Source organism: Chaetura pelagica, unplaced genomic scaffold, assembly GCF_000747805.2.
Source record: "Chaetura pelagica isolate M959 unplaced genomic scaffold, ChaPel_1.0 scaffold630, whole genome shotgun sequence".
Lineage (NCBI taxonomy): Eukaryota > Metazoa > Chordata > Aves > Apodiformes > Apodidae > Chaetura > Chaetura pelagica.
This window is the reverse complement of record NW_009951855.1, coordinates 35,745-57,620: the sequence shown is the minus strand read 5'-3', so window position 1 is coordinate 57,620 and position 21,876 is coordinate 35,745. Positions and strand designations below refer to the sequence as shown.

General features: G+C 53.6%; 1 protein-coding gene across 1 annotated transcript in view; it reads left to right on the top strand.

Annotated features, from left to right (window-relative positions):
- Positions 1-21,876, top strand: part of TEX264 (testis expressed 264) — a 37,546-nt gene that overhangs the window by 915 nt on the left and 14,755 nt on the right. Inside the window, exon 2 of the mRNA XM_009993245.1 lies at positions 5,611-5,832. Within this exon, the coding sequence (XP_009991547.1) occupies positions 5,611-5,832 (222 nt within the window). The remainder of the gene's footprint in view (positions 1-5,610; positions 5,833-21,876) is intronic.

Below are 21,876 nucleotides of genomic sequence, written 5' to 3'. Positions count from 1 at the left end.
AGCAGGGCGATGGATCTGGTTATGGAGCAGAGGCCAATGGCCATGATCCCAAGGAGAGGGAAGCAGGAAGTGCATCTGAGGTTCCTTATGGACTTGCAGCTCCGTGGTTGAAAACAGATGTGGTTGAAAACAGATGGTCTTTTCAGCTCTCTTTGTCCTCATACATGCTCGTACTCTTATGTATTTCTGAACTTCCCTGTAGTCCTTACATCCCCTGAGAGTTCTTTCTGAAACCTCAGGTGGTGTGTGCTGACGGCCCTTGTCTGATGAAACAGTTACTTCATGGTGTTCATCGGGCTGAAAGGTGAGCAGAGAGTGCACTGCCTGATGGTTGCTAGCCATCTAACCTTGCTCCAGGTACGGTCCAGAACAAGGAGCAAACAGAAGTGCATCAGAACTTGCTGGGGGGTGAGGAGCCTGGCTGCTGATGCTTGGTGGCACTGAGCTCTCCAGATAATAGCATGTGGGCATTTGTCAGTGGCAGACAGCCTGGCTCCCCTGTAATTCTGCAGTAGCTGGTGTGACCGGGGAGGAATGCCATGGGGGAGGGACAGTGAGGTGACCAGCAGCCGTGTTCTTGGGCATGTGTGTTGGAGGCTGGTGTGAGGCACAGTGCTTGGGTTGGTAGCTCTCACCCAGTGCTTCTGCTGGGGAACTGACTGCCCCTGCTTTAGGAGCCCTCATGGGCTGTGTAGTACCTGCCTGTGTTTAATTGCTTGCAAGGTGGTGCTTCCAAGGGTTGGACCTGCTTAGAGGCAGCATAGCCAGTGCTGACTGTCTCCTTGGAGCACTGTGGCAGGAAGATACCAGAGGTGAGAAAACACTGAAGGTGACTGCTCAGTGGAGCCTCGCGTGCTCAACAACTTTGTTTCTTTGTATCCTGTGATGAGCTGCCCTCTCTTTACCTTCCAGTTTTTCCTTCTGGATCATTGGAAGCAGAGAAGAGACACTGCAGTTCTTCTTCCTGGCCTCAGTGGAAAGGAGGTTGTGTCCCCCAGGATGAGCTGGGCAGAGGCAGGGTTCAACTAGATGTGCTTGAACACATTTGTCCACCAGCAGTATTGTGTTTGGAATGCATGAGGGATGGGAGCCATAGGGTGTTCCTGATGTGCTAGGGCCCACATGGTCAGAGTGGTCATCATTTGAGTCCTTGTGTTGAAGTCCTTTTCTGGGGCTGAGAACCCTGGTGCTGCTGCTTCTTCCCCCGGTGTCAGGGGGCAGAGAGGGGCAGTTGATGCTGTTGGAAGGGCTCAGTGTCCATGCTTGGTACCACCCTGCTCCAGGGACATGATTTGGATGTGGCTGTGGTTGCCCTGCAGACCTTTTCTGCTTGGTCAGTGTGCCTTGCCTCTGTTTGCCGAAGCATGGGCTAGTGAAAGCTTGTACTGCTGTCGCCTGCAGATACTGATAAGGATGTTTGTGGTGACTTCTGTGTGGCTGGCACGAGAAGCACTTTCCCTGGCAGCACCAGGTGAGGCTGGGACGGAGTGGCTTCTACCTGACCCTGAAAAGTTGGGGTGTCGGTGCAGGGTGAAGCTGCCTCCTCATTCTGGTCCTGTCTCTTCTCTCCTTCCTGCATGTGTTGCATCTTTGCCCTCACCCTGTAGTTGAAGGAGACAGTGGGGCTGCAGAACTTGTCTCTGTATCTCTGGTGGCCATCCAGGGTTTTGGAAGCCAGCTGCTTCTCCTTTCACAGTCAGGTGGTCAGGTAGGGGAAGGCCTTCTCTACCAGCATGGCTGAATGGCATCTGGTGGACAAGGAGAGCTCATCCTGGTGTCAACAACTAGGGGAGATTTTTGTGTCTTCAGGTCTTGTTTGGTGGAGGTAGCTCTTGGGCTGCTGTGGTCAGGGCACACTTGAGACCTCTGCCTGGTTGTCCCACTGATGCCCAGTCTGGACTGGAGTGTGCTACTGGATCTGGAAGCCTTCTTTCCCAGCTTGATTGGTTCTTGTGTTGGGATTCTAACCTGCCCTCAAGGGCTTGGCAGGCAGCCCTGCAGACTTTGCACTTCTCTGGAAGGGCTGTATTTGCCTGTGACATTGGGCAGGTGGCATCAGCCTAAGCTTCCTGCCTCTGCAGGCACTGCTGTGGCTTGGGCTTCATGGGGCTGTGCTGTACGTAGCTGTGGTGCCTCTGGCAGCAGGCAGGAGCCTCTTCTTGTCAACAACATCAGGCCTGGATCTGCTGGAGCAGCTGTTGTGCTGGTGGGACCTTTTCCAGGTGGATTTGTGTTCCTCAATTGGTTCCTGCAGAGATCGGCATATCACTGACATGCAGGCCAGGTCAGGCAGGGTGCTGGGAGTGAGGATAGATACCCTTGGGCAGAGGGCTGCCTTGCCTCTGGGCCAGTAAAGAAGGGGCCAGTGTTGGGTGGGTCACCTGGCTGTAGGCTGCAGTGCTCGTGCCTGCTGTGCTGGCTCAGGTGCTGAGCAACCTGGTGTCCCATGGGGTGTACCTGTGTGCTTGCAGCTGCTGAGGCCATGACAGCATGGGAGTGGAAGATGGTGTGTGCTGCAGGCTCCTTGTTCCTGGAGGTCCAGTGGGGTGGAGTCCATCTCTCAGGTTGCCTCTCCCCTGGGAGGATGCTGCCCAGAAGAGGTGACCTCCTCCTCTTCCTCCTCGGTGCTCTCCTGACCTCAGTGAAGCACCCTCTTGAGAGACTGCTCCACCCGGAGCTGGCCACCCACCGTGGGTGTTGACTTGTCACCAAAAATAGAGCTTTTGTCATCAGGCAGCAGAACGTGCTGGCTGCCCTCTATGTCCTGCCGCGTCCCTGGCGGAGCGCCAGCTGGCTCTGGCTGGACACCCCCCCTCGAGTGGCTCTTGACCACCAGCTCCTAAGGGTTCTGGCCCCTGGCACTGTGGCACCAAGAGGCTGATGACCAGCAGGTGCTGCAGAAGCATTTGCTGTGCTGATGCAGCAGGCAGGAGCCTCTTCTTGTCAACAACATCAGGCCTGGATCTGCTGGAGCAGCTGTTGTGCTGGTGGGACCTTTTCCAGGTGGATTTGTGTTCCTCAATTGGTTCCTGCAGAGATCGGCATATCACTGACATGCAGGCCAGGTCAGGCAGGGTGCTGGGAGTGAGGATAGATACCCTTGGGCAGAGGGCTGCCTTGCCTCTGGGCCAGTAAAGAAGGGGCCAGTGTTGGGTGGGTCACCTGGCTGTAGGCTGCAGTGCTCGTGCCTGCTGTGCTGGCTCAGGTGCTGAGCAACCTGGTGTCCCATGGGGTGTACCTGTGTGCTTGCAGCTGCTGAGGCCATGACAGCATGGGAGTGGAAGATGGTGTGTGCTGCAGGCTCCTTGTTCCTGGAGGTCCAGTGGGGTGGAGTCCATCTCTCAGGTTGCCTCTCCCCTGGGAGGATGCTGCCCAGAAGAGGTGACCTCCTCCTCTTCCTCCTCGGTGCTCTCCTGACCTCAGTGAAGCACCCTCTTGAGAGACTGCTCCACCCGGAGCTGGCCACCCACCGTGGGTGTTGACTTGTCACCAAAAATAGAGCTTTTGTCATCAGGCAGCAGAACGTGCTGGCTGCCCTCTATGTCCTGCCGCGTCCCTGGCAGAGCGCCAGCTGGCTCTGGCTGGACACCCCCCCTCGAGTGGCTCTTGACCACCAGCTCCTAAGGGTTCTGGCCCCTGGCACTGTGGCACCAAGAGGCTGATGACCAGCAGGTGCTGCAGAAGCATTTGCTGTGCTGATGGGCTTATGGCCAAATGAGGCTCTTGTGAGAAGAGAGGACAGGGCTGCTGGAGCTGGAAGGTGGCAACCATGTGCCAGCTCCTGGCCAGGAGTGGGGCCAGGGGGAGTCCCATTGTCTGGAGCATGTGGGCTGCCATGGGGTTATGCCAGGCCTCAGGGCAGCCACCATCCCCAGCATCCTCAGGGCTCCTTGCTGCCTCCTGGCTCTCGAGTGTTCACACAAGGATGCTCCACGATTGCTCCTGAATCCCTGCCAGTAATGTTTTATGTGTTTTAATGGACAAGATTAATATTAATTTGCACTTTTTCCCCCCTTTTTCTCTTTTATTTAATATTTAGCAGCCCAGAGGACTTCTCCCTCCTTCTCCCACCTCTGGCAGGAACAAAAATAACTCCTCAGCAAGGACTGGATGTGGCAGGCGGGTTTGTGCTCAGCTCCAGCCAAGCGCTTCTGCTCACATTTAGCTGTGGGCACGTGTAGGGCCTTTTGCCTGCAGTCCACGTGGTCCCGTGCTCAGCCACCAGTCTGTGCCCAAGCATTGGATGGATGAGGCCAAAACACTTTCTGGATGCCTTCATAGGCAAAGCTGTAGATTAATGGTTTAACCGTTTCTCAAACTTCTCCACTGGAGAGCTTGAGGGAGCAGAGGCTTTGATCAGCACTTGGCCACCCTGAAGTGATTAAGTTGTTAAGGAAAGGCTGGTTTTAACCAGAGTATTTCCTTCCTTCCTATGAGATGGGCTTTGCCAGGCAGGAGAGGAAGAAAATTTGCCTTGCTGCTGCCCTTGAGAAAGTGCCTGCGGGGCTGTGTGCTAGAAAAATAAGGTTAAAAGGTGAAGGGAGGAAGCAAATGCTCCTGTCCGGAGTGGTTCTGCCTGCTCCACAGCTCAGGTCCTTCCAACAGTTGCTCTGGGGACGAGAATGAAACTATCTTTGCTCACTACATAAATGGAGATTGCATGTGTAAAGGCATTTTATCTAGATTTCCCTTATCCTTGCTTCATCTGGGCCTTTTCCCATGAATGACTTTTTCTGCTGCCTCTTGCTCTTCTTGGGGTGGGCGTTCTCAGTCCCTGCTCCGCAGCAGCGATGCCGGGCACAGCCCCATCTGCAGCTCCCTCTTGCAGCACAGGAGGGCAAGAGCGAGCTGTCAGGCAACCGGGCCTGATGGCTGCGGCTGCTGCTGACAGTGTTCCTTTTATTTCCTTCCTGACATCTGCCTGTTTCACTGCCGGGAGGGTCCTGCCATCCAACAACAAAAGTGTGTTTAAGGGAAGGGGATATGTTCCTTTTCATGTTACTACACTGCTTGGTGACTGCATGCAAGTCTTATGTGACTGAAACTGCACCTGACTGAGTGTGGTCACTTAGCAGTGACCCAGCAGCCTCTGGATTTCCCTCCAGCTTAGTGCCGGTGGCTTGGGCTGGTGGGACACATGTCCAGGTGGCTGCTGGGGACAGATGCCCCTGCAGGTTGACCTGCTTGGGGGTGGGATAGAGACAAGCCAGGCAGGTTGTGGTCACATCTCTTCTTAGCTTCTCCAGAGCCATCAGGATGTCCTGCAGATGGGGACAATGGCGAGCATGTCTCAACAGTTGGATCTTTGGTGAGGGGGTCAGGAGAGAAACTTTCTACAGTGGCTGTCACTGCAGTGGTTTTGGTGAGCAGTCTGGTGAGGTTTAGCTCTCTGCTGCAAGCCCCTCTGCCCTCCAAGGAGAGGAGCAGTACCTTCCCCACCAGACTGTGAGCTTGGGCCAGGAGGAGCATGGATGGATTTGGACTGGATCAGTCTTGGTTAGGAGGGGGCACCTGGTTTGGTGTGCACAGTCATGCTCAGTAGATTGAGGTTTTGGCTGGTCTTCAGCCTTTCTCTTCTTCTGATGCTGTCTGCCTGTCCCCCTCAACCAGGTGTCTCCGGAGAAGTGCCGCTTTGCCATCGGCCGAATCCTGAGTGAGGGGGACGCAAAGCCGTCAGAAGAGCAGATCAAGAGGTTCCTGAAGTATGGCTTCAAGATCTTCTCCTTCCCTGCTCCCAGCCACGTAGTCATGGCGACCTTCCCATTCACCACACCGTTGTCCATCCACTTAGCAGTCAACCGTGTCCACCCAGCCCTTGACACCTACATCAAGGTAAGCAAGTGTGGCGTGAAGAGCATTGCACATGTTTGGTGAACTGTCAGAGGCTTCTCTTGCTGACAGCTGATCTGGCTGCTCTGACGTGTCATCTCTTGATGTCTTCCCTTGGGCACTACCATCAAGATCTCCTTTTCCAATCTGGCAGGTAGTTCCCCAGCAGGCATGTCCTTCCATTCTCTCCTTAGGCGCAGGGGTGTCATTTCTGCTGTTTTGTGTTTACGAGAAGCAAGTTCTCATCTGATGACTTGCTGCTCTTCTCCTTAACACAGAGATAAAAGCTGGTTTTCCCCTTGAGTGTATTGCCTGTTGTTAGGATCTGGCAGGTATGTGCCCCTTCGGTGTAATGCCTCGGTGACATCAAGCTTCTGTTCCAAGTGCCAGCCTCACCCATGGGGCAGCTGTCTTCTGCAAGGGCGGGAGAAGAAGTTAGAAAGTTTCTGGCCTGTGGGCTTATGAAAACTCTAGTTTCAAGCAGTGCATTGGAATTTGTGACCCTTGGTCCTGGGTGGGCAGCTGGCTGTGGAGCACTACTTTCTGTTAGCCCTTTAATCTCCATCCTGCAGAGTACCTTGCTGTGCTGGCCCTCACCCCTGAGCAGAGCAGGTGGCCATTCCCATAGCTTCTGCTCTCTTTGAAGCCAGCTCTGCTGCATGGCTCTGGCTGTCAGACCAGCTGCAGCACCAGTGTTCCCAAATAGCACATCTGACAGACACCTCCAGATCCAGGCTTTATTTCCAGGCAAGTATGATCCTGGCTAGCTGGGTGATGAAGGAAAGGAACCATCCTTCCTGGAGGTGAAGGATGCTGGGGAGGGGCTGGTGCTCATCTCCTTCCTTATCTGACTGTCAGATTCTGCCGCTTTCATTTGTTCGTATTGAAACACACTATTTATAAACTTGCTTTTCCTGGCAAAACTCCCAGCCCTGTGGGGGAACCGTGTGATTCCCTCCAGCACCACTCTGTGCTGCAGGATGGCTGCCCGGGTGCCAACCCCAGAACTTCAGCTGGAGGCTCTTTGCTGACCCTCTTGCCTGCCCTGGCCACAGGCAGCTGCCTGCAGGTACCAGCAGAAGGTGCGTTAACACTGGCTGTGGGTGAGACAGCCGGTGCTGGTGTCCCCCCACCGTGCTAGAGAGCTGGTGGAGAGCAGAACCAGTTCCTTGTTCTCTTCCCTCCATCTCTTGCTGGAGCTCTGCCGGCTGTCTTAGTGCTGGGGGTGAAGGCAGCCCTGCAGGTGGGCAGGGCAGGGAGGTGTGGGCGGGAGCACCAGGCTGGCTGCTGGAGCGCTGGGCGACGCGGGGCTGACGCTGCTTCGCGTGGGGAAAGGTCCCGGCAAGCACGTCTGTTGCAGGAAGGATGGAGTGGTTAGAGCCAAAAAGGGAACCGCGGGTTGTCCTGGGAGCACCTGGCAGCCTTTAATGGGAGTGGCCAGTGGTGAATTAAAATAAATAACTGAAATCATACGGAAACTCAGCACCCAGGGCTGCATGCGGTGGGAGGGGATGAATTTTGATCTCTGTCCCAGTCCCAACAGCTCGTGCTTGTGTCAGGGTGTTTGCCCACATCTGTCCCCAAGTCCTGCAGACACCCTGCCCATGTTAAACTGACTGTGGGGACACAGGCAGGGAGATGATGACGTTGCCTTGTTAGTGTGGGGCTGAGGGGAGTGGATGCCACTGGTGCCCTGAAACGTGGATATGCCCTGGCTTCCTCCAGCATGGCTTGGGGGCTTTGGAGGCTGTTGCAGCCACACTAGCAGCGTTCCTGACACTTCTGCCAGACTGCCTACACCCCTGGGGCTGAGCTGGCACTTCCCAGGGTGAAGGGATGGGGAGGGAGGGGGAGAAACTTTCATGGAAACAGGTGACCTGTGCCCGCTCGGTGGTGAGAATGGGGGTTGCCATGGAGACAGCTTCTCCAAATAGCATCCTTCATCCCACCCCCAGCGCCCGGCTCCCTTAAGCAACCCTAGACAGCAGTGAGACAGAGATTTGCTTTATTTATTTATTTATTTATTTATTTCACGCTGTGCTGGCTTTGAGAAGGGCGCTGTTAATGAGAGCCTGGGGTCAGGCGTGCTGAGTGTGGGTCCCCCCTGCCTCCCAGTCCCTGTGGCAGCAGGGAGAGAAGGGGTGGGATGGCAAAAGCCAGGAGGCATGAAAAGGGGATCAGTGGCAGAGATGAAATGCCAGCTTCCTTGGAGAGAGGGAATTAGCTGAAGTAGAGGGAGGATGGTGTGGCTGCCTAGTCATAGGAAGGAGTTTGTGGGAAAGCAGGGGACGGAGATGAAGGTGGAGGAAGCAGGGAGAGGGGTGGAAGGTGGGGAAGGAGGGTGGAGAAAGCTTTGGAGATGCTGAGAAATAGGGGAGGAGAAGGGGACTGGAGGGGACGAGTGAGCTGAGTGTTTGGGGACTGGCTGATGGGAGCAGGACTGTGAGAGGCACTGGGGGACTCTGGAGCAGAGCTGGAGGAAATCCCATGGTGGGTGTCCCTCCAGCACCCTTCCTATGACATCCCCTGAGGTTAACTGTTGGGGACATCTGGCTTCTGAGACTGAAGGCTGGTGGGTGCAGAGGAGGAAGGTGGCTCCCTCTGGACTCACTGGTGCAATGCTGGAGTTGAAGCACAAGCTGCTGGGACTGCTTGTAGCTCAGGTTTCCCGAGCAATGCTGGTACAGTGGTGCCAGCTTTCAGCCACCTGGGCTCAGTGTGTCCCACTCTGCTGCTACTTTGGGAGGGAAAGGGAAAATGAAAAAGAAAATTCATAACAATAATTAGAAAAAATAAACAGGATGGTGGAGTCTTCTTTTGCTGGAGATGGAAGGGGAGATGGTGTTGCAATCTGGCTGCCCTTGCAGCATGTAGGTTCATGCCCTGGCTCTTGTGGGGCTCAGGAGGTGGCATTTCTGTGACTCCTTGGGTGTAGCCACGGCTTTTGGGAACTGTGGGGAAATGGCTGCAGCTGTCCCTGGCAGGTAAGATGACATCCTTCCCCTGGGAACGCAGGCTGGCAGCAGCAGTGACTTGCTGGCTGGAATTGCCTTTGGAGAAACCCAGGGGAGCCTGCTGGCTCGTTGTTCCAAGTGTCGGTTATTTAAGGCATGGGCTGGGGTTATTTAAGTGTCCCTTGGAAGCATTTCTTCCCTAATAGCTCCTGCTGTTAACTCTCCCTGCTGCAGGGCAGGTATGCGCTGCTGTCCCAGGGCTGCCAGTCAAACCCGGCAGTCCCTGCTCCCAGGTGCAAAGTAGAGCTCCTGCAAAGCTCTTCCCTGGTGGGAATCCTTTCTGATAGCTCTGGAAGCAGGTTATTCCCCTGTAAGCCTCTAACTTGTCAGTAGCACAAATGGATACTTTATTTCATCAGTGGTCTGTTTGCTGTGGTGCACAGGTCTCTGGTGGAGATCTTGTTCCCTTCGGTGGACCCCTGGGCCATAGGCTTATTTGGAGCCAGCCAACAGTGGCCTCAAACGTGTGCCACTGCCCTTTAATGGAGTTGTAGTTTCTTGATTAAAAAACATCATCTCAGAGTTTGAATGAGTGGCATGGGTGCTGGTTGATTTATCGGTCGAGCCTGCAATTCCCACAAAAGTAGATCACATTTGCCAACAGGATCTGACAGCTGTAAATGTGTGTTAGTTGGAATTAATTATCCCAGTCTCCTTTGCTTCCTGGTGATCTGGTCTGGCTGCAGCCATCCATTTAGTTGCCCTGCCTCTGTCTTCACCTGACCAGCCTGTGCTTACCCCAGTCAGCCATTTACCCATTTGAATATTGGCAGGTACAGGCTGCTGTCTCTCCTGGGGCTTTGTAGCATCTCCAGCTGGCCAGACATCATCACCCTTTGAGGTGTGGACAGCTTGTCAGCCAGGACTTTGGCATGTTTTAAATGTCTGCTATCTGGACCTGTGAACCATGTGTTTTATCTTCCGTGGAAGAGCAAACACTTCATCCACATCCTCTGCCTGCCTTCTCTGGCTTTGTCCTAAATCCACTACAGAAACAGTTGCCAAACTCTCCTCTCTTCTTCGCAGCACCACTGAGGTTTTCCCAGTTGTTACAGGTGAAGGTCTGTGGAGCTCTGATCCTGTCCGTTTGTGTTTTACAGGAGAAACCGTGAAGCTGTCTTTTTGCTTGGCAGTGTTTAGGGGCTGGGGTCAGAGGTTGACAGCTGGTAAAACATTTGCAAAGAGGACCCAATTATTGGGATGTTTTTCCACTTCAACTCTTTCTCCTGACTGATTTAGTTTGTTTATTTTGATCTCTGTGAATGAAGCCTTTTTAAATACCAGCTTGTCCTGTGTGAGTCATCCAGGCTGCTGGGTGTGTGAGAGACCCAGTCACAGTGGCAGCTCCAGCTGATCAGCTCCTACTCAAGGTTTTCCTCCAGGGGTCTCAGAAGTACTGTAGATACCCAGCTCTCTCTGCCAGTGCTGTTCCTCAGCCATAACTTTGCTTGTCCTCAAGAACTTCTTTGGTCTCCTGTTAGCTCTGCAAACCACAGGCTGCAGACCACTGCCTGAGGTGGAGCCCTAACTGATCCCTGGCTACTCAAAGTTCCATATCCATCTCCCCATGGAGGAGGAGGAGCCGGATACCTTTATTTAGAACTTATCACCACCAGCCTGGGACTTTGCTGCCCTCAATGTCTCATCGTGTGGGCCTAGAAGGACTCATTCAGATGACTTTCTTCCTCTTGGCATGAGTGAGCCACTGCTCAATATGCCTGTGGCTTTCTGGGAAACAGATCTCCATCCCCCTACTTTCCCTTTTTCCATGCCCCAAGGTGACCATGGGGATGGGTTTGTGGATGCCTTGAAAAGGGTGAAGGGTGCTGGGGAGAGAGGTGGTGCCTTGGCTACCTGGCTAGCTGGGATGACCCATGTGTGCTTGAATATAGGTCTGCGGGTTCCCAGGAGGACTTACCTGCTGTGAAGTGATCCTGATGCATCAAATGAAAATGGGGGAAAAAAAGCTGCTGAGAATCATAGAGGATCTGACATATCTAGCTCGTATTGATGGCAGAGATGAGACCAGACCTGACAGTGTGACAGGCTGCTGGGCCCTCGGCTGGCAGGGGCTTGGATTACAGATATAGACTCTGGGGGAAGTTTTCTGGGAGCCCTTGCATGTGTTTGCGTAGGTAAGGCTGAAGGTTGGGTAACACATGGCCACACTGCAGGTGGACCTGCCAGCCCCCAGTGCCCAGTTGTGTATCCAGTGGCTTCAGCAGCAGGCTGGGGTTGTCCCCAGCTCTTGTCCCTCAGGTACTTCCAGTGTGGGTGTAGCCACCTAGTAGCATCTCCAGTGGGTGATGTTCACTCCAGAAACCCTGGAGTGGACATTGCAGAGAGGTTCCTGGTGGAGGGTGAGAGATTTTTCCTTTCCAGATTTTTTTTTTTTTCTTTTGTCATTTTTTTTAACTCAGCAGTATGATCTGACTCAGAATGGGGGATTGATGACAAGCCACCTCTTTGGTTTGGCCCTAGTGGTAACAGACACCCAGTAGCAGGGTTTGGAAATGAAGGGGAAGAAAAAAGATCCATCCTGCTTATTTTCCCCTCTAAAACAAAACCCAGCTCAAAGGCTGCTCTGGCTTTCTTTATCCTATGGCCAAAGAAGCCCTCAACAGTGTTGTCTTTGTCACCTGTCACTCAACATCCATAAATGCTACACAGTGGATTGAGTCTCCTCCTTTAGGAACCCTGTTAGACTTAGGGATGTGTTGGGAGTCAGACATGGCTTTGGGCCAGTGTTCCTGGTGCCTAGGGGCTGGTGCCCGTTGGGGCATGTGATGGTGTGTGTTGAGTCCATCACACTCCCTCCTCTCACTTAGGCTTTACTCGCCCTGTTTCTGTTGCCAGTAAAAGAGGTGATGTAAGTAGATGAGATTTTGGCCTTACCTTATTTTAGGGAAAGCCCGTTTAAGGATGGGAGTCCCGGCAAGCCGTGAGTCTCTTCCTTCCCATCCCAGATTCCCCACCAGCCTGAGGTTGATACTGGGGATGAGTGCTGGGGTAGGTTGGCTGGCTGCACTGGAAAGCACCATTGGCTGGTGTGTGCCAGCAAATCTCTTGATCTCAGGCTGGGCAGGAGAGGTGGGCACCATGATGTGCCAGCCCAAGCTCTCTGGAGGGTAACACACAATGGCAGGAACTGGAGAGGGACCCCGAGGTGTCTCTGTGTGGGTTGGGCACCTTTGCAGGCACATCCATCTCCGCTGACCCGCACTGACAGCTGGTTTCCAGCAGTCCCTCTCCAGCCAGCCCTCCTGCTCGCTGCTGGTTGGCAGCCCCCAACTGCTTGTCACATCAGATCAGTTTCAAAGACCGTTTAAGGATGGGAGTCCCAGCAAGCCGTGAGTCTCTTCCTTCCCATCCCAGATTCCCCACCAGCCTGAGGTTGATACTGGGGATGAGTGCTGGGGTAGGTTGGCTGGCTGCACTGGAAAGCACCATTGGCTGGTGTGTGCCAGCAAATCTCTTGATCTCAGGCTGGGCAGGAGAGGTGGGCACCATGATGTGCCAGCCCAAGCTCTCTGGAGGGTAACACACAATGGCAGGAACTGGAGAGGGACCCCGAGGTGTCTCTGTGTGGGTTGGGCACCTTTGCAGGCACATCCATCTCCGCTGACCCGCACTGACAGCTGGTTTCCAGCAGTCCCTCTCCAGCCAGCCCTCCTGCTCGCTGCTGGTTGGCAGCCCCCAACTGCTTGTCACATCAGATCAGTTTCTGTGTTTGCAGCGACTTCTATTTACTAAATATTTTTAGCATCAAAACATCCTGAAGAAGTTTCAGTCCTGCGAGCATGAGTGACCTCATCTTCAGCATGGAGTGGGTGGGATGCCCATGAGGTTGGGCCAGGAGCAGGGCCAGATGGAAGGGGTTTGTGGTGGGCAATGTTGTTTAACGCTACAGGGACCTTTGGCCCTGGCTCGGGCTGGGCCCGTGCAGCGGGGCAGGTCCGTTTGACCCATGTCTGCAGGGAACGCGCTCCCGCTGCACTGCTGATGAACAATACGGGCATCTGGGGCTCTGCCTCATGTCTCCTGCCGCTTGCAACAGGCTTTCCCACATTCCAGCTTCTCCAGGAGGAGTTTGGCATCTACTGTTAGTTTTTCCCTGATCCTTGTGAGCAGGCAGGTGAGCAGTGCCTTAGTGCTGGGCACTACCCTGGTGAGCTGGCATGGCCTCTGACTTGTGCTGGTGCCATCCCTGCTGCTCTACTGCCTCGTGCTTGCAAGCACCTTCCCTCTTGCAAGCATGTGACTTCTGTTTCAGCTCTACTCTTTGGTTGCACAGAGGCAGGTGTGAAAAAACCACAGCTTTGGTGGCATCACTGCTTTGTGCAGAAAAGAGGTTTTCTGGCCAGCTTTGAGCTCTGGTGGTTACAGAGACTCCTTCCCTGCCTCTGCAGCTCATGTATGAAATCACCCGTTTTTTTTCCCCAATTTTTATTGGTTCCATGCAAGCGTCTGGCCCAGCAGCAGGCAGAGGAGTCCTGGTCCTGGGGAAGGGGCTGGGGTGGGATGCAGACTCCCAGCCACTGTGACCTCCCCAGTTCAAACTGATGACAGAATGGGAACAGCCCAGGTTGGAAGGGACTTGGAAAGATTGTCCGGTCTAGCCTTTCATGGGAAGGGGAGCCTGGATGAGGTTATCTAACACCCAATTGCATCTTGAAAGCCTTCAGTGATGTGGACTCTGCCATGTCCCTTGGGAGGCTGTTCCAGCTGGCAGCTCAGCACCAGGTCTCTGCCCTGTGGGTGCTTTCCTGTGATGCCCAACGTTTTTATCCTGTTACCATCCCAGCTTCTTTTTCAGGAGCACTTCCAAAGGCAGCTCCTATACGGGCATCTGGGGCTCTGCCTCATGTCTCCTGCCGCTTGCAACAGGCTTTCCCACATTCCAGCTTCTCCAGGAGGAGTTTGGCATCTACTGTTAGTTTTTCCCTGATCCTTGTGAGCAGGCAGGTGAGCAGTGCCTTAGTGCTGGGCACTACCCTGGTGAGCTGGCATGGCCTCTGACTTGTGCTGGTGCCATCCCTGCTGCTCTACTGCCTCGTGCTTGCAAGCACCTTCCCTCTTGCAAGCATGTGACTTCTGTTTCAGCTCTACTCTTTGGTTGCACAGAGGCAGGTGTGAAAAAACCACAGCTTTGGTGGCATCACTGCTTTGTGCAGAAAAGAGGTTTTCTGGCCAGCTTTGAGCTCTGGTGGTTACAGAGACTCCTTCCCTGCCTCTGCAGCTCATGTATGAAATCACCCGTTTTTTTTCCCCAATTTTTATTGGTTCCATGCAAGCGTCTGGCCCAGCAGCAGGCAGAGGAGTCCTGGTCCTGGGGAAGGGGCTGGGGTGGGATGCAGACTCCCAGCCACTGTGACCTCCCCAGTTCAAACTGATGACAGAATGGGAACAGCCCAGGTTGGAAGGGACTTGGAAAGATTGTCTGGTCTAGCCTTTCATGGGAAGGGGAGCCTGGATGAGGTTATCTAACACCCAATTGCATCTTGAAAGCCTTCAGTGATGTGGACTCTGCCATGTCCCTTGGGAGGCTGTTCCAGCTGGCAGCTCAGCACCAGGTCTCTGCCCTGTGGGTGCTTTCCTGTGATGCCCAACGTTTTTATCCTGTTACCATCCCAGCTTCTTTTTCAGGAGCACTTCCAAAGGCAGCTCCTGGAAGGCAAGCAAACTTCCCATGCAAGAGCCTGCCTTCCCATGCAAGACAAATCATGTGGGCATCCCTGATGGCCAAAAGCCCAGCCCAGTGCTGCCCGCCAGCCTGTGGTCCTGCTCAGCACATTTTCATCCGGGGAGGGAGTGAGGAGCCACCTCATTCTCCCAGCTGCTGGTTTGGAATGCTGGGGCTTGCAGCTTTGTAATGACTTCCCCAACCTCGCAAAATTGCCACAGAGATGTATCTGCTCAGACAAAGATTTGCTCCCCCCAGCCTTTGCAGCCAGGATTAATGATCACGGAGGAAGCAGGGATGTTTCATGCACTTGTCCAAGGGAGAGGAAGAACTGAAATGGTTTGCCTTGGGCAAGGAGGGAGAGTAAAATACTACAATGCTTTTCTGTCAGATGTCTTATCTACTCAATCTGTACGTGTGCTTTCCCCAGATGTATTTATAGAGAATCCCAGAGGATGCATTTGGCTCAGAAGGTTTTCTTTGTCAGGCATTGGAGACAGGTCCAGGTCCCTCAAGCAGTGACACTGTCCCAAACCTTGGGATCTTCCCTCCTTGCCAGCCAGTCAATTAATTTGAGGATAAGATTGATCTTCCTCCCTGCAATTCTTTTAGTAGGCTCCTAATGAGTTTTTTCTGGGCTGGTTCTTTCCTCTGAGCCAGACCTTGCCAGCTGTGCCAGGCTTGAGAAACAGCAAAATGAACCTGATCAAATGTGAAACAGTGTCTTAGAAATACTGATCTTTTCCAGCAAATGCTGCTGGCCCAGTTTCCCTGGCTGTGAAGCTCCCACTTTGAAATCTGTGGAGCAGGGAGATAATACATTTGAAAGCATTTTTACCTCCAGAAAAGAGACCATTGTGCTATGACTAACTTGCACTTTTTAGATTCTAGTTAGGTATACAATGGTAGGAAAGACCCTGCTTTGGGAAGGGCAGGAGTATGAAAACATTTCTCTTCTGCACTGAGTCAAAACATGGATGGATGAATTGTGAGGCTGGGTGGTAATCAGATCACAGGGATGAAAGAACAGAATCAGTTCTTGCTCCTTCCCATGCTGAGAGCTTACGTGCCGAAGGCGCTGGCTTGGGGCTGCATCCCTGGCCGCAGCACCAGGGAGGTGCCTGAGCCCAGGTGTTGGCTCTGAGGCAGGGGGGCACACTGCAAGGCCCTCAGGGTCCATTCTTTTGACTGGGATATAGCACATATATACAAAACCCTGCTGCCTCTGCCTGCCTGCAGCAGCCACTGCTCTTTGGATGCTGTTTGCGTTGGTGCTGCTGGGCACTGGTGGTGTCAGGCAAGGGCAGCAGGCTCTCGGTGTCCCAAGCCACCAGTCCTTGCGACCGTGGCAGATGCAAAGGTCTGCATTGCTGCTCACGTTTTGGGGAGGCTTTCATGGGCTCAGTGTGTGCTTTTCCTCTGTTGATGCTGTTGTCTGGTCCTCTGCCCACACCCCTAGGGACTCTCAGCCTTTGTGGAGCTGGTGCAGGGCACAGATAGATGTCATGGTTCAGTGTAGACCCATGTACACACAGTACATCCTATCCAGCTTTAAGGAGCAGACACCTGCTGCTGAGCTTAGGTTGTCCTGACAGGCTACAGAAAATCATGCTGCCAAATCCTGGCCCTCTTTGACTCTAGATTTGCCAGGAACAGGTTCATCTTTGTGGTCTCCAGCTGCCTCTGCTCTTGCAGGGCTCTGGAGCAGCTTGCAGCCTGATCTGTGAGCTCCTTGAAAGAGGAAGGTCAAGCTGTGCTTAATTCTTGGCTTTCAGGCTTTTGGAGAGTGCTTGGGAGCCCTCAGCTTCAGGTCTCCTTATGTCCTGTTTCTTTTCCAGCATGTGTCATCTTATTCCAGCCTCTCTGCTTCAGCCAAAGCAGGGAAAATTGGAGCCTTTACAGCCAAACTGGCAAAAATTGGAGCCTTTAATAGGCATGTTGCCAGTTTGTAGCTCCAGCACCCATGCCTGGAGCTGGCAGGGATGAATCCAGGTTAGAAGTGTCCCAAGGCATCTGATGGAGATCTGCAGCCTGGGAAGGATGTCTGGTCTTCCTGTGCTGCTTCCCTAGTTCCATCCAGGGCAAGCAGTAAGATCAAAATGTGGGTCCACTGGCCTGTGTGCAGCAGGGAAGCTGAGGAAGGCTTTCAGAGGCTTTCAGGATTGTGAGAGCAGCCCAGCTGCAGCAGAGAGCCTGAGCTCCACTCCAGCTTCACCAAGGCAGCATCCAAGGGGTGCTTGCTGCCAGCTGCTCCAAGAGGGCTGGGAGTCCTGAGGCAGCAGGGAGAGAGGATAGACTTGCAGGCTGTCTCCTCTGGCACTGGGGTACCAAACCAGTTGCACTGGGGCCACAAAATGGAGTCACTGGTGGGGACTAGGGTGTGCTTGTCTTCCAGGCCACTGGCAACTGGATTTTGCAGGTCTACATTTTGCCTGGCTTTGTTCCTCCTAAAGCTCAGCAGGGCTGTGCTGGTCTGAGGCTGAACTCAAGTTAAATGACACAAATGTGGCTTTGCATTTCAAAGGATCTGAGAGACTGGAAGGAAGCCTGGGAGCTTCTGGAGAGACTGAGTAATTGGGGTGATTTTTTTTTTTTTTTGTGGCTTGTATGATGTCCACCAGGTGCTCACTCCAAAGACGGATGGTTTTCCCTGTTCATCTTCTGCTAATGTCAGGATTTATAACAGCCCTGCAGGGATGAAGGGGAGTGACAGGGCTGAGTCCAACTGTGAGAGCAGGTTAGTAATGGGTCTGTGTCCCTGACTCTGGCTACTTGTCATAGTGATGACTTGTAGATGAACATGTGTTCCTGGCGTAGGACCCCTGGAAACTTCTGCTTCTGCTCCCCCTCCTTCCACACACCACAAATCAGAAGATATCCTGGTATATTTAAAACTGTTACAATATTCATATCCCTTTGCAGCTGTGTGGGGTGGATCCTGAGGCCAAAGAGCTGCTTGGAGGTCAAGGACAGGCTTCACAGTCCCTGTGCATGATGCTGGGGGCTATTGCTGTTCAGATGAAACCCGAAGGGGTGTCTTAGCCCCCTGGGGATGGAGAGGATGCACTGTGACTGCTCACAGCCATCCACTGCCTTTTTGCATTTGTTGACAGTCTCTGTTCCTGCTTCCACCCTGGGAAGGCTGGAGGGAGAGAAACCGTGGCCTGCTTCCCACTGTGGACACCAGTGTTTTCTCCCTGCTGCTGAATGGCCTGTTACTCTCAGCTGCTCCCCTGGGGTTTATTTCTGCCGGGAGCTGATGGCACCTCCTTGACATGCAGAAAGGTAGATATCTATCATCTGCTGTGGCCAGCTGCTCTGCTTTTCATGCTGTGCAGACTCACAGCTTGGGGTAAAGTCTGCCCAGCAGTACAGTAACAAGACCATGAGTTAGCAAAAGCTTATCAAGAGGTCAGTGTCAGAGAAAACTTGCTCCTGGACTTCTCTGCTGAGTGGTTCAGGAGATACGCAAAGCAGGAGCAGCTGCAGAAGCTGCAGGAGCTGCCCAATGCCATGAGCTCGCAGTGGAGGGGCACAGACATCAGCTCTTCTCTTCTCTTGCATCTTTCTCCTCTCTCACATGTATCTCCAGGTGCTGTGTTCACTTGTCCCTCCATTGCTTAGTTCCTGCCTCTCCAAGAAGCCCTTGTCTGTGTCTGCCACCAGTGCACTTGCAAAGTTGTGCCTCCTGTTAGGAGATACTCTGGGACCTGTATAATTGGCTCAGCTCTGGCTTTATACTCTGCCATGGGGCACAGGACCAGCACCCAAAACCCTCCCCCCTTGCAGGCCTAGACCTAGTAGCTTTCCTGGGACAGGGCTGCAGTTGCACAGTCTATTCCCTGCCCATGATGAGCTGCAGCTGCTTGGGGAAGGGTGGATGGGGACAGAGGTGCAGAGATGCTTCCCCAAAGTCCTCCTCATCCCTCAAGTACCCAGAGCTTGTGGGATGGCACAATGGTGTCCTCCAGATCTCAGGAGGCACTGTTGAGGATTGGGGGCAGCTCTGGTGGCTTCAGCATTGGCTGATGTGCTGCCATCGCTCATGTTCTGCAGGACTGCACATGCTTTGGGGTACCCAGGCAAGAGGAGAGGGGGAGATAGCTCCCTGGCAGGGAAAGTCCTGGAAAGCTGAACAGCATGGTGCATATCTGGAGCTTTCCCAGCTCATGCAGCACCTCTGGGAGTGTACAGGACCTGGAAAGCCACAGGCTTAGTGAAGGGCAGAGTCAGACTGGGTTCTGTCATCACCTAACTCGCTTCAGATTCATCTGATTGATCTGCACAGTCAAAATCACAATCCTGTGCTGGTGGAGGAACAGTTGCCAGACTGCAAAGGTCACTGGAAGCAGCTGCTCCCCTCCCCTGCTGCCACCAGTGCCAGCAGAAGGGCTGGCACTCAGGTGTTCAGCAAGTGTCCCTGCCAGCATCACCAGCCATCGCCTCCCCGCACACCGCGGCGCGCTCAGCAGGTGCTCTCCTATCCAGACCTGGGGAATGAGCCCCTGGGACCCTGCGCTGGGGTCCCTGGTGGGCCGAAGAGGAGGAGGAAGGGATGAAGGCCACAGCGGAAAGGCAGGTGCCCAGCCCCACCTCACCTCCCCCTGCTGGCTCTGGGCAGTGGGGCTGGAGAGGACAGTCAGTACATGCAGCTGCCAAAACGTGTCCTGGCTCGAGGGTGTCTGGAGCTGTCCTGTGGTCCCCGATGAATTTGCCTGGTGCCACTCGTTCACTTTCCTTACCTTCCACTGGCCTCTGCCTGCGTTTCCACCCCCTCCTGCTTTGCAGGCAGCCTGCCCGTCTTTCTCCCTTTGCCTTCTGCCCGCCAGAGCTGTTTGCCTGCGCTGGGGATTTCCTCGGGCGAGTTGTTCCCGCTGCCGCCGAGCGGTGGCTGGTGCCTCTGGGACTCCCTTAGCCGAGCTCACCAGCAGGAGTCCCCATCAGGCTGGGACTCGTCAGGGCTGCTCACTCTTTGCCTCGCAGGACTGCCAGCTCTTTGGGGTAGAAGTGCCAGCTCTTGAACGTGGGGGTTCGAAGGGGACTTTGCTGGAGCCTGCAGAGGAACGTCTCTTGTTCTTTTATAAACAATTCAGAAAGGTGCTTGTCCTGGGCTCTGGCTTGCTTTTAAAACACAAGGACATCTGTCCCCAGGGCAGGGGAAGGAAGAGCAGTGAACCAAAAGTGAGTGGTGGCCTGTGGGTGAGTGTCCTGCAGCAGAGAGCCCAGGAGGGATCCGTGTCACCTGAGGCAAGCTGGGGCATCCCTGAGCACGAGGTCAAACAGTCTCTCTCCACTGTTGGCTGCACTTAACTGAAAGCTTGGAAGATCCTCCTGTCCTGTAAACTTGCTTTCTTTTGTCAGATTTGCTGATGTGCTGTCCTGGCAACATGCTGATAGATGCCACAAACATCTTATCTGTTCCTCATCAGCAAACCAGGCTGAAACCCACTTGATCTTCCTCTTTGCTGGCCTTCCTTGCCTTCTAAATGAGGATGGGAAGCCTGACATCAACTCCCCATTGGTATTGAGGGAAGGACTGTTTTGTCTGGGAATCAGGTGGTTGCATCCCAGCTCTGCTCCAGGCTCCTGGTGACCTTATCTGTGCAAGTTCAGCAAGGTTAGGTTCTTCAGCATCCCTTTTCAGCTTTATCAGCTGCAAAGAGTTGGTGTGAGGCTGAGCTTAGCTCATCATGAAATATATTCCATGAAGCCTGGGAGCTGGAGGCGTTGTAGAAAGACAAGGTTGTTCAAGGAGGTAGGAAGGGATGGGGGGCATTTATTCTACCGTGCCATTTTCTTCCCAGAGGTATTAATGTGACACATGTCTTGAGTTTGTCCTGGTGACAAACAAGCTGTGGAAGAGCAGCTGGAGATGCCTGTGATCCTGGGAGGAAGGCTTGTGGAGCTGAATAATAAGAGGAAAGGGCTCTGGGGGGGTTGACCTGGACTCAGCAGACCAAGAGCTCCCATGTGCTGTGGGCACCAGCTGTCACAGCAGAGTTCAGGAGGTCCTGCTCTGTCTCTGGTTTTTTCACACAAGGGTTTCATCACAGGACCTGTTACGGGTGAGGACATGTGTGAGAAGCTTGGGAACAACAAGTCTCTGCTGAACGTCCCTGCTGCAGAAGAGCAAGTACTCAAGTGATTGGTGGCCCAGGAGATAAAGCCATCAAGGTGGGTTGGGAATGTCTACCTGGATGGAGGAGCTCTCCAGGCTCTCAGCTGTGAGTTAGCCATGGAGGATGATCTATCATCACAAGAAACAACCTCTCATTTGTTGTCTCAGGGCTGTGATCTAGGTTAGGCCTTATTTTCCCTGCAAGCAGCCTAACAAAGACCCATGTTACAAACAGGCTATTTACCTGCATGACTCTCCGTGTGGGGGTCAGGGGTCGAGGTGAGATGGGCATGAGAACAACTTGTATGGTGATTCCCTTCCTGAGAGGCCCTGCCTTGACAAGAGGCAGAGAAATTGCCACAGCTGCTGCTCCTGGCAGCCTCACCGAGGCAACAGAGCAGGCAAAGCGATTTAGCATCACTCCAGTCATCCGTGATGGCAAAGATCATTGTGTCAACCTCTCCAGCTTCGTGATTAATGCTGAAAAAGCATCCTCTGAGGGCTAGGAGGAGAGCACTGGTCCCTGGAGACCTGCACTCTGGAGCAGAGGCAGCCCTTTCCAGCTGTGGCCCTCCTCTCCCGCGGTCCCATCCCCCTTTCACGTGGGGCTGCTGACCCGCACACTTACATAGCAATGGAATTCCTAGGGATGGGGATGGGAACCCAGGACTGGTTCCTCAGGGGATGAGAGATTATGTGGATTTACACAAATTTCTTGTCTTATATTGAAAATCCACTGCTTGAGCTTTCACAGTGGTTAAAACTAAAGTACCCTTCAGAGAGCAGTGGCAATGATGGGAAGGAGGAGGGGAAGGATGAAGTTGGGGTTGAGAAGGTGGGCGAGTGTGAGGACATTTAGCAGAGCTCCAGGAAGCTGGAGAGAACCATCTCTCCAGCTGGCTTTGCTTACCCGTGGTGGGTACAGGACCAAAGACACAGGGACCCAGGGACATGGAAAGCACTGAGCTTTTAGGAAAATCAGGTTTTTTTAATGTAAAAGTTTACTTCACTTCTGAAACTCTCTGCTCCAGGACTAATTACTACCAAATAACCATGGCACCAGGGGGGACCCACACCCTGTGAATTGTGTGTTTTTGCACCATCTGCTCCTTATTTTGCAGGTGACATTCCTATAGTCAGGACAGTGAAATATGTCCCTGGAAGCACATGGGCTTATGCACCTGAGCATGTCTAGGCTGGCAGCTTTGTCCTTCCCCCATGCCGGGGCTCTG